Genomic DNA, 16,777 nt, shown 5'->3' on the forward strand with positions numbered 1-16,777 from the left:
CTCTATGCTGATTTTCTTATAGCCCGAAGTGTATGTTTCCCTTAGATGACCAAGTAGGGCATTCAGATATCATGTGCCCTCTTGCTTACGATAGGTACATCTGTTCATTTGGTAGTGTGAAACAACATGGCTATATTCTGTAAAGAGACTGGGCCAAATGGGCCCTAACAGCTGCTTGTGTGATATCCTTTATTTTTATCTTTTATTTTATGTTGATGGGCCTCACTTAATGGGCCTGTTATTTGTTCTTGTTTTATTTTCTTTATGTAATTGCCAAGCTGGCCGCCCACTTAAGGGCATACTTGTCATCATTAATTTTTGGAGATTAATAAAATAGGGTTAGAGGAGAAGGGTGATTCATTCGACTTCTTCTACTCTTACCTCTTCTCTTCGACATACACAGCTCTTGCACTATTATTCAGATCTGATTTGCACTGTTAATTACTGATTTTAAACCTGATATTAGAAGATTGATTTACATCTTGGTATCAGAGCGGGTACAGTTCTTCTTTTTTCCTTTTTCTTCGTTCCTGTACACTCTAAAATCAAGAGAGTGTATGGAGAGATAGGTTCTCTATAGTATAGAGAATCACTTGCCCAGTTGGTAGAAGGGTTTGGAGATTTAAGTTCTGGCCGAATTTTGCCAAGAAGTGATGCTGTTTTGCTGCTGCCCGAAACCCTAGCCAACTAGAGATTTTCGAGGTTACTAGGAAAGGTGAAGCTTGGGTGTGGCGCTCTATGCTTGGAAGGTGTCTTGTGACTGCTAAAGGAGGGCGGTTCAGGTTAGGAAGAGTTTGGGTCAGTCTGGTTGGTGCGGCACTATCTTCTCTCTTCCTCCCATCTGCTGGACGGAGCAAAACCCTAGTTTTTCAAGCACCCTATTTCTGGTTTGACTTCAAGTAAGTTTGCATAGTTAAAATTTCAGTTCTTTGATTTCCGTTTGATTAATGGAGACATACGGAAGTGAGTTCAAGCAGGTGTCGGTTTCTGGACCTGTTCCAGTAGATTCCGTTTTGACTGGTGTTACCACGATTAAACTAGATGGGACGAACTATCTTGCCTGGACACAGTCTATAAAAATTTATGTTTGCAGTAGAGGAAAACTCGGGTATCTCACATGCAGTAAGGTGAAACCCGAAGACACAGATCCTGAATTTGAGAGATGGATGCAAGAGAACTATACCGTTATAGGATAGTTAGTTAATTCTATGCAACCTCATATAAGCCAGCACTATCTCTAGATGTCTTCTGCTAAGGAGATATGGGACAGTGTAACTGAGACTTATTCACAGAAACTGAATGTAGCCCGAGCGTACAAATTGAAAAGTGATGTGAAGAACCTGAGACAGGGGAAGAAGAGTGATGTGAAGAACCTGAGACAGGAAATTGATGTTATGGAAACTGTGGTGTGGGAGAGTAAAAAGGATGCTGAAATGTACAGAAAGCTGGTGGAGAGAAATAGGGTGTTCGAGTTTCTCACTGGATTCAACCCTGAGTTTGATATTATCAGACAGAATATTTTGGCCAAAGATGAGGTTACTCTATCACAGGCATATGCCATGATAAGTAGTGAGGAAAGTAGACGACAAGTTCAGTTGCAGAGTCCACCTACAGAACACTTTGCACATGCAGGAATGAAATCTAAGGGGCCTACTGAAAAGGGGGAGCAGGTGTGTGAATATTGCAAGAAACCATGAAATACCAAGGACACCTGCTGGAAACTTCACCCTGGATTACTCCCTGAGAGGTTTAAGAACAATCCTAAGAAGGGCAGTCAAGCGGGAAAACTCAAGACTGCTAATGCTGCTACAGTACCTAAAGGGGGAAGTAAGGAGAGTGAGAAAACATCAACCATTGAGCAGTTGGCTGGCTGCAATGAAGTTAGACTTTGAGAAGTATGGGAGGCTCCTAAATCACCTGGAATCTACAGTTTCTTCATCCCACCCTTCCAACAGTACATCCTCTTCATCGGCTTTTGCTCACTCAGGTACATATGCCTCAGCAAATCATGCTTCAGTTTCAGGTAATCATAAACTCCCTTGGATTATAGATTCCGGTGCACCAGACCATATGACCAGCCTATCTAACCTTTTTTGTTCATATCATCTCCTCTCTGGGAAAGAGAAAATATCCCTTGCCGATGGGTCACTTGCCCCCATCTCTGGTAAAGAAGATATAAAGACCTCTGACACCCTGTTCTTATCTTCTATTCTCCATGTTCCTAAGCTTAACACAAACCTTTTATCTGTTAGTACCTTAACAAAGTCCATGAACTGCAGCATAACCTTCTTTCCTACTCATTGTGTTTTTCAAGACCTGCAATCTCAGAGGACGATTGGGAGTGGTCATGAGGCGAACGAAATATACCTACTGGACACACCATATCAAGCCTTGGGACCACCTCATGGAGTTGCTTTAGAGTCAGTTGTGTCAGAGTCTGTTAAGAAAATTTTGTTATGTCATTTTCGGTTTGGTCATTTGTCTTTTTCTGCTTTAAGTCATCTGTTCCCAGATATGTTTAAAGGAGTGCCTTTATCTAGTCTTCATTGTGAGTCATGTGAGCTAGCAAAGCATTGTAGACATTCCTATTCAATCAGCAATAAAAGATCTCTTTCTCCTTTCCATATTGTTCACTCTGATGTGTGGGGGCCATATCACATGCCAACCATGGGGGGCTACAGGTATTTTATCCTTTTTATTGATGATTATTCTCGTTATACTTGGATTTATCTCATGAAATCCCGGGATGAAGTACCAATTATTGTGAAAAATTTTCATGAACTCATCCTCACCCAGTTTAATACGAAACAGCCCCAAATATGCACTTATATCTTGAGAAGTAGAAACCAACAAGAGCCTCCCCAATCCTCTTATAAGAACCTTCAAGCACTACATCAAATATTCTCAGCAAGTGCAGTTCATCGAATCTGCTCTGATACCATGACAAAGACAGCAATTTCAAAGATACAAGAGTTTGAATGGATGTGTCTTAGTGACAACACGCCCAAAAGAGATGTATTATATATCAAGGGAGTACAAAAGAGTGAAAGGACAGTTGTGCCCCTCTCTAATGCAAAGAATAAAAGACTATGTATACAATAGAAAATAATGATACTATACATAAGATAGATGATATAAAAATGTGCCCCCAACCAAGTCAGCCCATAGTGTCTCTACAAGAGATAACTACTTAAGTCTCTTAATCTTCTCCTATTTGATATATACAGTTTGCTATGATTTTTTTAGTTTAAATGTGTGATTATACTTCTTCTAACTGTCCACGAAATTCTAATGACAATTTCTGTTTTTTTTTTGTAATTTTCCCTGATTTCTTTAGAATATCCAAATATTTTAGTGAATTTGCGAAACATCCCCAAAATTTCCCATTTCTACATGATGAAACATCCACTGATATCCAAATTCTGAATCATGCTTTTGATTATGCCTACAAAGTTGGCAATTTCATTTTTAGGTGCAGTCCATGGGGATTAAAGCTAGAAACTTGTACCACCTTTAAATCTAGATACCATTCAAGAGCATCCCTTTTGGATGCTCAGGAATAACTCAGTAGTAGTTCCAAGTGGGAAATATTCATTGCTAAATAGGTGACTAGGATAGCCAAATTTCCTTTAAAGGTAAAACCTTCTATATGCTAACAACTTGAAAAGTAATAGATGATTAACAGAATCATTTTGCAAGTCTTGTAAACTTGTAAACTTGCACCCCCTCTCAGATTTCCAAGCACTGATTTGCAATCCTGTTCTACACTTCTTTTTGCCTGTATTATTCTAGAATGTCAGAAAAGAAAAGGTAGATTGTCCAGAAGAGAAATCCATAAAATATATTAAGATCATTATCTGCATATTGTGCAAGTCTCCTTTATGGGTCATGGAAATATAAAGCAGGGGGTTAAAATGTCATTGTTGGTGGAAATGTTGATCATGAAAATATTGTAAAAATTATAGACATGACAGAAACATTGTAAAATATGCAAAATTATAAATTGATATTTTACAAAATGATAAAAAGAAGCATAGGAACACCTTTTGAACTATTATCTTTTTCTGAATCATTAAACAAAGAATAGGATTCCACATCTTTTGTGGAAGCCCTTGCACTATATCCTTGCCTGCTATTCTATTAGCACTTTAGCAGGGCTTCTGTTTTTTAATGAAAGTCATGTTGATTATCAAAAAGAAAAAAAAAAAAAAATTGTTGCAAAGTTTCAGGCTGTAGGTACTTATAAACTTGCACTCCCTCTCATATTTCTAAGCATTGATTTGCAGTCCTGTTCTACACTTCTGTTTTGCCTGTATTCTTCTGGAATGTCAGAAAAGAAAAGGTAGATTGTCCAGAAGATAAAGCCATAAAATAGATTAAGTTCATTATCTGCATATCGTGCAAGTCTCCTTTATGCGTCATGCAAATATAAAGCAGGGTTTAAAATGTCAGTGTTGGTGGAAATGCCGATCATGGAAATATTGTAAAAATTATAAACATGACAGAAACATTGTAAACTATGCAAAAATGTAAATTGATATTTTACAAAATGATAAAAGAAGCATACGCACACCTTTTTTAATTATTATCTTGTTCTGAATCATGCAACAAAGATAAGAAACTAAGGTTATAGACAAAAGAATATGTTCTGAAGTTGTCCTGTAAATCCTAAGATTCAAAACTACACGATAGAAAAAGTTAAAGAAAATTTTGAAGTCAGAAAATGCAAATGTCTAATAAATCAACCAAATAATCTATTACACAAACAAAAACTAATATTTAATTTCATGTTTGAAATGGATATCGAGCTGGCTCCAAGTGGTAATAATCTAAGTTGGGTGAGCAATAATATTGCTAGCCTACATATCTACAATATTGTCACCAACTTGTATTATAATACTATCTCTTGTACCCTGTATTAGGGGTAAGCATGGGTTGGTCTGGTTCGGTTCCATGGCAGAACCTGGAACCTACCCTATAAGGGTTGGTTCCAGGTTTTTGGAACTAGAACCTACCCTATGAAGGTTGGTTCCAGGGTCAGTTCTGGCATCGGTGGTTCCAGGGTCTACCTGTGGAACCTGTTCTTTCTTTATTCTCCCACTTCAAAAAAACAGAAGCATGTTCTTTAAAAACATGATCTTCAATAAATATAATATATAGTTTAAAGCTTATACTATCTTTATTCATTAATTTGAGTAATTTAATATGTAAATTATCATCATATGGTTCAAAACTTATAATTTAAATTTAAATTTTGTAATATTACCTTTTACATTACTTACTGTACACATTCAAATGTTAAAATGAAAACAAATGATCAAATCATTTAAGTAACTCAATGATCAAGGAAGACCATGGTCTTTGTAACCATGAGTACTAGGGTTTAAATCTTCACATCTCCAAAAGTATTTTGGGGTTTATTTCAAGGCAAGTTTGGTTCCAAGGCAGGTTCCACCAAGGTCGGTTCATCAGGTTGGCTTATGTAGGATAAACCCTAGACCCTGGAACCGGCCTGGGTGGGGATCAGTTCCAAGAATGTGGGACCAGACCCTACCCCTGTAACAGGTTGGGTAGGGTGGTTGAAGGTCAGTTCCATTCGGTCTGGATAGCATAGTTTTCAAGGCGTCTAAGCAATTCTGGGCGACACTGGGGTGCCTAGTCCCCTAGTCACCTAGGCGATAAAAATTTTATAATATAAAAAACTAACTTTTGGATAGTCCCCTACTTTTATGCACCATTCAGCATGTGTATTAATAGAAAAAATAGCAATTCTCTTTAATAAGAACATTATATTTCCTCTAAAAATGTGGCAAACCATCACAACTAAAATATAAAACTCTTACATATATTAATTTCATTATTTTCAAAAATAATATACTATTATAAGTATTTAACAGAGCAATTTCATATCAATTAGCAGCTAAAGAATGTTTACATGATAAATATTCAAGATGGAAAGTAAAATAGAAAAAACAAGGATGGAGTTTCTGTTTTATTTAATTAGAGAGAGAGAATAGAAAAAAAAAAAAAAGAACCTCTTTATAATTCTATTCTTTCTTTCCTCTTTCTTTTTTTTCTTTCTTTCTTTCTTTTTCTCTCCTCAAAACCCTTTTATCTTTTAAATTTCAATAGTAAAACATTAAAGCAAATGTGCCCGCCTTGTCATTTTTGTCACCTAGGCAAGCACCTAGATGCTAAAAGTAAAGGCGTTTGGGCGAGGCGCCTAGTCGCCTAGGCGACACCTTGACAACTATGTTGGGTAGAACCTACCCATTTGCTCACCCCTACCCTGTATAGTGTGGGTAGTGTTCACTGGGGAATATAACAATTATAGTAAGATTTCATGTCACTACCCACGGAAATAGATATATGTCATGGAAATTATCTCTTGTATTCCTAGTAGTGTTCACTAGAGGATATGTCAATCATAGTTGTCAAGGTGCCTAGGCAACCACAGGTCACTCAGTTGCCTAGGCAATGGAATTTGAAAGTATAAAATAAATATTCCTACCCCTCTTAAGCTACTCTATTGGTTTTTTATACTAACCAACATACATGTATGCTACCTATTAGCAATAAAATCATTCGAATAAAACATAAAATGCCATAGCTAGCATCTAGGCCAACAAAAATGGGGGACGGAGCCCCTTTTTCGTTCCCAACATAATGTCCAAGAGGATGATGTGGGTTGTGTTTAAGGGGGTGGAGACCCTGTGTCAGGCTAAAAAAATGGAGGAGGATTGTTAAAAGTAAGAAAGAATGAGTACCAGTATGATTTTTAGGAAGAAGGAGGAGGAGGCAAAGCCCCTATTTCATCATAAAAATATTTCTTAAAGAAGAAGAAGAAGAAACGTACCTGGAGGTCTTGGACTGAACAATGGAAACTTAGCTCTCAGTTCAAAATTCAAAGTCTCCAACCCAAAGAAACTTTCGTAGTTTTAATGTAAAGAGAATTACTTTAATAAAAAAAATTGTAACAAACAACAGGGTGTATTCTAATAAAATAAAACAAACCAATAAAATGATATAATACATATGCACATCCAAAAAAATAATATAATATATATGGGTGAGTGCCTAATACAAAAACACCTTGGCGTTGGGCGAGGTGACTTCTAAAAATCACCTAGTTGCCTAGGCATCGCCTTGACAACTATGATGTCAATTCCAGTAAAATTCCGTATCACTACCCATGGAAATGGAAATATGTCGGGGAAATATTAGGAAATTTAAAGGCATTTTAAACCATAATATAAAGGAATATCGAGAAATATTCTCATTATACTCCACTCCTTAAGAAAAACTCCCCATATCAACATCTAAATACAGTGTCTAGATCAATAAAATCATGAGCTATAACTTGAAATAAGAAAATATCCAAAGATGATATTCTAGAAAAATGCTTTTGAGATTACTTAACTGACCTTTTACAACAAGCTGGCACATGCACCCAACAATGGCTGCCACTGAAGAGCTATCTGCTCCACCAGAAAGCGGAAGTAAAAAGCCTGAAGCTCCACTTCTTCGTAAGTAGTCCCAAAGCCAGCAAGCAGGTCCAAAAGCTATCTCCTCCTCAGGAGAGTGATATCTAATCTGCACATCATCAATGATGCTTCATTTGTCAAATACAAGGGGTAAAGTTTGATAAATCAGTCACTTATACAGCAACTATATCCATAATCACCAAACTGAAAACTACACAATCTTTTTTCATCTGTTCTTTAGTGCAAGAAAGGATCAATTCTTTCACCGTGCCAGATCACCTCATTTAACTAGTCTTATACTTGGACCTTTTAGGTAGATTTCATGAATAAGGACTTCTATGCTTTCTCCCATTCTCTCATTGCTCATTCTCTTCTCTGTTTACATTCTTGAATTAATTTTATCTTTTCCCATTCAATTAGGGCCATTACCCAATGATGGCCCCAGCTATATGGGGTCTTGGGAGAGATGGGCTGGATATGGTCCTAATCTTTGGCATCTTTTTGCACAAAGCAGCAGCTCTGGAGTCAAACCTACATTCTCATTTTTGTCAAACCAAGATTTCCCATTACACAAAGCAATGTTGGTCCCTGCTATCTCTTCCTATTTAATAAATTGCATATTAATTTTATTGCTAGATGTACTACTTTTCCTATATAAGTGTTTCTCAGTATATCACTGCGATTCGACCTGCCCTATATATCATTCCTAGATACCAATTATCCATCCCCGTTCCATCCTAGAACAAAACCCTACATATCATGGGGGGATGTGCAATTGAGAGACAGTAAGTACTACAGCCTGTGCATGAGATGGAAATAGGAGTAAAAGTACTCTGAATTTCTTTCGCCCAGCAATTTTATGGTAGGGAAGAGATGGGAAAGTGCATTGTGAAAGAGGCACAAGAAATTACACCTAATGGATCAGCAATCCACAAGCACTTATCAGAAAGGTCGGAAACAAGAAAGACTATCAAGAGTGTTCAGCAAGTAGAGTTCCAACATCCCTGAGGCCTCTTCTAAGGCCAAGATCCCAAGACAGGCCAAGAGAAGAATGGGACACAGTGTTGCGACCATGAATTTTCAGATTTCTATCACACCTCTAAATGGTCTGAATTATTTATAGTGGTCTAAGGTTGTAAGATTATTTTTAGGAGGGAGAGGAAAATTGGGGTATTTGACTGGCAAGATAAAGGAATCCCAAGATGAAGGCACAGCTCATTAAAAGTGGGAGTAGGAGAATTACATGATCATGTCATGGTGTTGTCTTCAGTGCAGCCCACATTATGGAAAAATTTTATGTGGACTGAAACACCAAAGAGATTTGAATTCAATCCAAATCTAAATATGCTAAGCATAGACACTTCGCACATGTTTATCTACTACAAATTGAATCTTCAACTTGACATCAAGGTGATAAGAGCCTCTTAGTCTACCATTCTACCCTTCAATGTGGAAGAAATTAGATCACTACTTGCCTATTGATTAGGATAATAGAGGGATGCCTCATCCTATATGAAGCTGGCATTATAAAAGAAGTTGTTTGCTTTCTTGGCTGATCTAAACAAGATTCAAAGTATCAATACAATACCCATATTGGGCATATCGTGTTGTATCTTGGGCTCATCGATATGCCTATTTTAAAGGCTTACATGATTTTTAAGTTTTTAAAGAATTAATATTTGATGTGACAGGTGGCCTGTCAAAATATCAGGGCAAAACATTTTAAAAAATGGTAGTTTCAGCTCACCAAAGCTCTCGATACACAAATTTTGTATATCAAGAGTACTGATACTTTGAAACATGGATCTAAGTTAGATGCATAAACCTATTAGAGTCTAGATCTTGGGTAGGGATGCAGATCAGGTTGCCCAACTTGAAGACTTTCAATTGCATTGAGCTCAGGTTAGGTTTGGGCCCATTGACAATTTGACAAATTCCCAACCCAACCCAAGTTGCACCCCAATCTTGGATAGCAAGGAAACTTTCCACACTCCATGAGATGCATGCATTAATATAGTCAAAAGAGAGTAGTTGGGTTGCTATCAATCCACCTAAGGAGAAGCAAGTTGTTCTTGCGGGAAGAGGTAGACACAAGAAAGTAAAAACAAGAACCCCAAGAAAGATAAAAAGGAAAACAATGATGAACTCATTGTAAGACACACAAGCACACTGAGACTGAGAGTTGTGGGATTTAGTGGAAAATCCAAAAAGTTTAAAATTAATCCTAGGAAGAAACCCAATACTACCAGAATTGCTAACTAAACTTTTAATAATGAAAATCAATAGCAATCCACCCATGATACTGTCCAAGGACACTATGAGTTACAGACACAAGGAAGACCTCCATGTCATATGTCGTGAAATCAAATAGCCAAGATGTCTTTACTATCCCTTTTGAGTTTCCTAGGATCATTGATTTAGGAGCTTCCAATCATATGACTAGTAAGTCTGGTCTCTTTTCTTCTTATCAACTATTATCAGTTAGAGATAAAGAAAGATTTGCAAATGGTTCATTGATAGTCTTACTAAGTCTTTAAATTGATGTGTAAGCTTTCTTGATTCATGTCTTTTAAGATTTGATCTTGAGGAAGATGATTGGCTGAGGACTTATAGCAGATAGTCTCTACAAATTGGACCAAGCAGCCTCTACATATTGTTCTGAGGGATTGGAACATATTGTATTTTCTGCTTCTATTGTAAATCCTTCTCGGGTCCATAGTGTATGTCGGTGGACCTTTTTTGTGAAACAGTTGTTACATTTAAGCTTTTATATATGTTTAATGCAATTACTCATTACCTATCAAAACATCATATAGAAAGAATTTCCATTAATTCCTTACAACTTTAGGATATTTGAGGAAGATAAGCTTACTACCTTGAAGGAACATGACTGACCTTAAGTGGACTGGAAAGAGACATTTGGGGGGTAAAAGATTGGCAAAGCTTGTATGGTGCTTCAACTGATAAAACTTTTGATTTGCAACTTGCTTGCTCTTGAAAACTGCTTATGGATCCTCTGAGACTAGCAACCTGATATTTAAAAAACATGTGAAGTTACCAAAAATAGGAGTTAATACAGATTGATGAGAAAAATTAACAAAAAACATATATCATTCTATAATATTCTGAGCTGATAAAATGAGGTAATATACAATAAATGACTAAATGGAATGGATACAAATGAAGTTAAATCTTCCTACAATAAATCAAGAGGCCTGCCCCTATGGTCAACCTTTTTGTGTGTAAGTTAAATCTTCCTAAGTATGATCTCCAGAGATGTTCCTGTACCATGTTAGGGTTTTACTAAAAGAAGATATGCAAATGGATACCAATGAATTCCAACCTAACATTAAGGAACCTTGGTTTTCAATAGTAGTTAAGGCTTAAATATTCAAACCATACTCTTAAGAACCTTGGTTTTTACATAGGAACATTAGCAGCGAATAAGGTTATTAGCATTGCATCAGCATCTGGCTTAAGTGTTTCCTATTAAGATTACTTGATTATAGCCTAAGAAGGTGATGCAGGCATTGAAACAAGGAAAGAAACTTTGGAAGAAGAAATCAAGTTTCTTCATATTCTTGAACCAAATTTTGTAATTTCTGGGTGATTTGGATTTTGGTAGTTTTGAGTTTTTCAAATATATTTTTATCTTGTTTGTGTCTTAAAAGAGGATTAGTTATCTTAAAGGGTTAAATTAGTTCAAAAGGTTATATTAGAAAGTACTTAGAATTCTGAAAAGTTAAAGATGCAACCATTTAATTTTTCTCAGTCTATTTTAAGGGCCAAAACTTATCCATTTTACATAATTTTGGTGTCAGTATAGTTTTTTTTTTTCAACTACTTATCCAAGAAAACCCAGATCTTGTGAATCCAATGCGTTTTGGGGAAGGTTATAACTATTCTAGCAATAGGGTGACATCCTGTTATGGGATTAAGATGTTTCTTTTTTTTTTCTCTTTTTGTTTATCTTGGAGCTGTCATTTGTTTGTTTAGTTTTAACATGATTAGTAATGGATATTTCAAGTTGGTTTAGGAGTTGGAGTCCATACTAAGAGTCCCTATGTTTATATATGAATTTTCTTTATTTTTAATGTAATTAGGAGTCAATTCTGGTCAGTTTCTTAGTTGGGTCTGCAGAAGAACTATTGGAATATCAGAGTTGATTTAGTGGAGTGGAAAATTTGTTGGAAGCTACCTGCAGGTATAGATCTGAATATCTTTTTTACATAACTCAGATCCTTAATTCACCTTCTTTACCTGCCATGTTGACCCTTGATGCAGTATGGAAACGAAACACGTGAAAAAAGCTTCAAAAAAAAGAGCAGAAGTTGAATTTTAGGAAGAAGAATTCTTTACTAAACAATTAAGAGAAAATTGATAACAAGAGAACTCCCTTAGCTTCCCGTAGCTACTCTTTATATAGGCATACACCCTTATGTCTCCTAATCCTAATCTGAAAACACTCCATAATAGAATCCTACTAAAACTCCTTAAAAATAAAATCCTAATCTAAGAAAACACTCCCAAATAGAATCCTACTAAAATCCTTCAAAAGGTTAATTGAATATAAATTTGAAATAATGCTATCATGGAAAAAACGAACTAAGATGGAAACTCTGAGATGGCGCCAACTTGGTAAAAACGTACTAAGATAGAATTCCTGTGATGATGCTATATCAGTAAATATTTATTAAGATGGGCCGGTAGCATCATTTCTACTTCTTATGTGTCTTGGAACGGTCCCAACTTGCATAGAACTTATCAGCCTTCTCCTATACTGCATCATCCTCCCTAGATTGGGGAGAATCCGTCCTCAGATTCAAACCACCATCTGACTGATCGCCAACGTAAAGTACCAAGTGTTGGGCATTGAAAACATCATGGGTACGTATATGACTGGGTAGCTTTAGTCTATACGCATTCTCATTGATGACTTTGACTATCTCGTATGGTCCAATCTTCCTTGGTCCTTCCACATTGCCCAATTGGTAGGCGGTCCTCTATTAAAATGGCCCAAACATGGTCTCCCGTATCAAATACTACTTTCCTCCTTTTTCCATCAACATATTGTTTGTACTTAGCATTGGCTACCTCTAGCTTGTTGTGGACTTCTTCTTGGAGGTTCTTAAGCTTCTGTACCATATCATCAGCCTTGTCATGAATTAAACCTGGCCAAGTACTAGTAGCAAGGTCAAGGACGCTACGAGGGTTGGCCTCCTGTTTTTGGACCTATTGAAGGCAAACTCAGCTTGTGCTAATAAGAGATCCCATTGTCGTTCATGGCTAGCTGCAAAGGTTCTCAAAAGATTCCCCAAACCCCTATTGACTACTTCTGTTTGGCCATCCGTTTGAGAATGATATAAACTACTAAATTGTAATGAGGTACCCATTAGCCTCCAGAGACTTCTCCAAAAGTGTGATATGAACTTGGAGTCTCTATCCGAAGTAATCTAAGATGGTAATTCATGGAGTTTGACAACCTCCTTGAGGAATAAACCAGCAATAAGTAAGGCATCCATTGTTTTCCTACATGCCACAAAGTAAGCCATTTTTGAAAATCGGTCTACAACCACCATTATAGAATCTACCTGTCGCTAGGTACATGGCAACCGACAAACGAAGTCCATAGATATCTACCCAAGGTCTTTTAGGAACCCGGAGGGGCATGTATAATCCAACATTGGTTACCATTCCCTTAGAAACTTGGCATATGTGACAACGCTCCATAAACCTTGTGATATCTCTTGTCATCTTGGGCCAAAAGTAACTTGTTGAGATGAGATGAATTGTTTCGTCTTGCCCAAAATGTCCTTCATTGTGAAGTTCTTTGATGATTTTCAGTCGCCTGAGCAAGTAGGTATACATAGGCAGGTCTCCTTAAATAGAAAACCATCATATATCACAAAGTCTGTCCTACTACCTGCTTGCACTTCCTCTATGGTACCAGCAAAATAAGGGTTAGTGAAAAATAATTCACAAAAAGTATATAACCCCGGTACCTGTGCTCGGAACGTGGATAACATGGCTCTCCTTTGGCTGAGCGCATCCGCAACTTGATTGTGCACACCAAACTTGTGTTTCAGCACAAACGAATATTCTTGGATATCCCTTAATGGTGGTAATCCTGCCAGTAAATCTTCGAGAAACACATCACTAAATTCATCAAGCAAAGGCCTCACCTCCTTTGGAGCCTCCACACCTTTTAGGTCAAACCCCTTGTTAATTGAAGCATACACAACACCGATCTCTTTTAGGGCTTGGTTTAGTCTCTTGTGATGGACATAAGGTCAGCCTTTTCCCTTTAAACTCAAGAGAATAGGTTTTCTTTCGTCCATAGCAGTCAAATTGCTAAGGGCGCCCAAGTAGCAAATGGCAGGCATCCATGCATACAACATCACACCACACACGATCACTGTAATTGTTGCCAATAGAAAATCTCACTAGACACCGTTATGTGACTGAAACCTCATTCTTTCTTTTTAGCAATGCAAACCTGTAAGGCTAAGGATGTTGTTGAGTTTTTAGGTTCAGCTTATGGATGGCTACTTCCGCTATAGCATTCTCACAACTCCTGCTATCAATTACAAGGCTTGCAACTTTCCCACCCATAGTACACGTGGTGTGGAAAATATTATTTCTTAGCCAATCCGATGATTCATCCCTAGGAGTTAGGAATGATCGCTGCATTACCAAGGCCTCTCCCACATCCCTATACACCATTTCTCCCTCTAAGGTTTCGTCATTATAAGAGTCAAACATAGGAGGGGCTGAACAGTCAAATGCTTCTAATTGGGTTTCACTCTCATCTTCTACAAACACCGCCCCTTTTCTTTTATCACCCCTCACACATTCAATAGATTTATGGCCTGGTTCACCACATTTAAAACACTTCAATCCAGGTGGACCCACTTGGCTTGGATTAGGTCCACGTCCTTGGTTTTGATTCAGCCCACAGTACTGTGGCTGATTTGAAGGCGGGTTAGGATTATCACATGGGGGTGGTCTAGCCACATTAGTTTGGGTTCGGCCCAATTGGTTAGGTCGGCTGCTTTGTTTTTCTATGGTTAGAGCATGTTGATGTGCCATAGAAACATCATAGCAGTCAAATAGGTCTAATATATCTCGAATATTTGGTCTCAGCCCACCTATATACCTAGCCACCAATTGGTCTTCGGTTTTAGCTAACTCATTCCGAGCCACCAATAGATGAAACTTCTTTGTATATTCATCTACTGTATCAATTCCTCGCTTTAGATTTTGCAATTCTTGATAAAGTAAACGAATATAATTATGAGGTAGGAATTTTGACCTCATCTTTGTCTTGAGTTTCTCCCATGTCTTAATCTTTTTCTTGCCTCTTCTCTATCGCATAACCTTCAATTGATGCCACCATGCTGCTGCTCATCCTCTAAACCGAGTGGTTATTAAGGACACAATCTTATTTTCCGGAACTTCCTTGAATTCAAGGATTTCTTCTACTACGAAAAACCAATCCATGAATTCTGCTAGTCATGCCTCCTTGGAATTCCGGGATCTCAACCTTGAGATCTGCTTGTCACCGTCTCTGGTCACCACCCGCAACTACAGTTAATCTGGTTGATTTCCTTGATGATGAAAGGGAACGTGTGGAGATACTTGCGTCGGAGCCGCTGTCCCTTGTTTCCGACCAGGAATGCAAAGATTTGACCTCCTTAGCAAGTGCATCGACTGGTCTTCTCAACTCCGCCATCTCTTCTTGTGTTTTGTTGTTGAGTTCCTGCTCCATGATGTGAGCTACTGGTTTCTTCTTAGGAGCCATAATCCGAAGAAGGATCAACTTGAGCTCTGATACCGACTGACGCAGTATGAAAACGAAACACGTGAGAAAAGCTTCAAAAAAAAGAGCTGAAGTCGAATTTTAAGAAGAAGAATTCTTCACTAAACAATTAAGAGAAAATTGATAACAAGAAAGCTCCCTTAGCTTTCCCCTAGCTACTCTTTATATAGGCATACACCCTTATGTCTCCTAATCCTAATCTGAAAACACCCCATAATAGAATCCTACTAAAACTCCTTAAAAATAAAATCCTAATCTAAGAAAACACTCCAAAATAGAATCCTACTAAAATCCTTCAAAAGGAAAGTCCTAATTGAATATAAATTCGAAATAATGCTATCTTGGTAAAAACAAACTAAGATGAAAACTCTGAGAAGGCGCCAACTTGGTAAAAACGTACTAAGATAGAATTCCTGTGGTGATGCTATATTGGTAAATATTTACTAAGATGAGCCGGTGGCGTCATTTCTGCTTCTTATGTGTCTTGGAATGGTCCCAACTTGAATAGAACTTATCGGCCTTCTCCTGTACTGCATCAACCCCGATGGGATGTTTCTCATTCCCATACTACATCAAAAGGCTAACAATTTATGAGAAACGAAGTCCCTCTTGTTAGACTAAGAAGGCTAACAGCATATACCTCAAGTGTCTACAGGCAACTGAACATTGAACATTACTAGTGTCATGTTTTAATGCTAAGTATTTCAATTTTATAGCTCCTGTCATATTAGCAGATTGATAACTGTCATTATTCTTGTACTTTTAGGCACAAGGGCATACTTGTAATTTCATATTTATATTTAAAATACTCTATAAGGTTTGTGGGGCTTTCTCTCATTCTTCTTCTCTTCTACTGATGTCTTCTTTTCTCATCCCTCTATGACAGGTGACATGGTATCAGAGCACCATCTTCCATGGAGAAGATTAAATCCTCTTTCTTTACATATAGAGCTCTATTCAGAACGATTGAACTGATGTTAAAGTGATTGGACTGCCTGATCTGACCAGCCCTTCTATTTCCTCCTTTCTTCTTTCCTTGGTCATAGGGCCACCAGATTCTTTTATATTTTTGTCTGTTTTAGGACTAGTAATTTAAGTACCTAGAGTTTCGTGGGCTGCTGATGAAAAAAACTATTACTAAGGACTGTTGCATTGGCCATTGGATTGTAAGCACCCACAGATATGCAGAACTATTGAGTGTGGATTTTTTAGTGCTGGCAATCAATCTAGCTTGCTAGAAGTGGGAAGAAGCATGTGGTGAAAGCTGTTACCACCTCCTAATTTCTTGCCCTTTTGTTGTAGGCCTCTGCGAAAAGGTCTTTGATCTTTTTGGTCATAGGTGGATTGTGCCTCTGCAGATTGGAAATCTCTTTGAATCTGCAACCTTCAGCTGGTCAAAGAAGAGATGTAAAGTCATGTGGAGATGCCTTAGGCTGCTTTGATATGGATGGTGTGTGAGTAGAAAAATGGTAAT

General features: G+C 37.6%; 1 protein-coding gene across 2 annotated transcripts in view; it reads right to left on the reverse strand.

Annotated features, from left to right (window-relative positions):
* Nucleotides 1-16,777, reverse strand: part of LOC104588790 (carbon-nitrogen hydrolase family protein) — a 58,883-nt gene that overhangs the window by 23,328 nt on the left and 18,778 nt on the right. For both annotated transcript variants that reach the window (XM_010246870.3, XM_088900703.1), the window contains exons 6-7: nucleotides 10,380-10,514; nucleotides 7,425-7,593 (exon numbers count right to left, since the gene is read on the reverse strand). In XM_010246870.3, the coding sequence (XP_010245172.1) occupies nucleotides 7,425-7,593; nucleotides 10,380-10,514 (304 nt within the window). The remainder of the gene's footprint in view (nucleotides 1-7,424; nucleotides 7,594-10,379; nucleotides 10,515-16,777) is intronic.

This window comes from Nelumbo nucifera, chromosome 3 (genome assembly GCF_055504915.1).
Source record: "Nelumbo nucifera cultivar China Antique chromosome 3, China Antique-T2T, whole genome shotgun sequence".
Taxonomy (NCBI): Eukaryota; Viridiplantae; Streptophyta; class Magnoliopsida; order Proteales; family Nelumbonaceae; genus Nelumbo; species Nelumbo nucifera.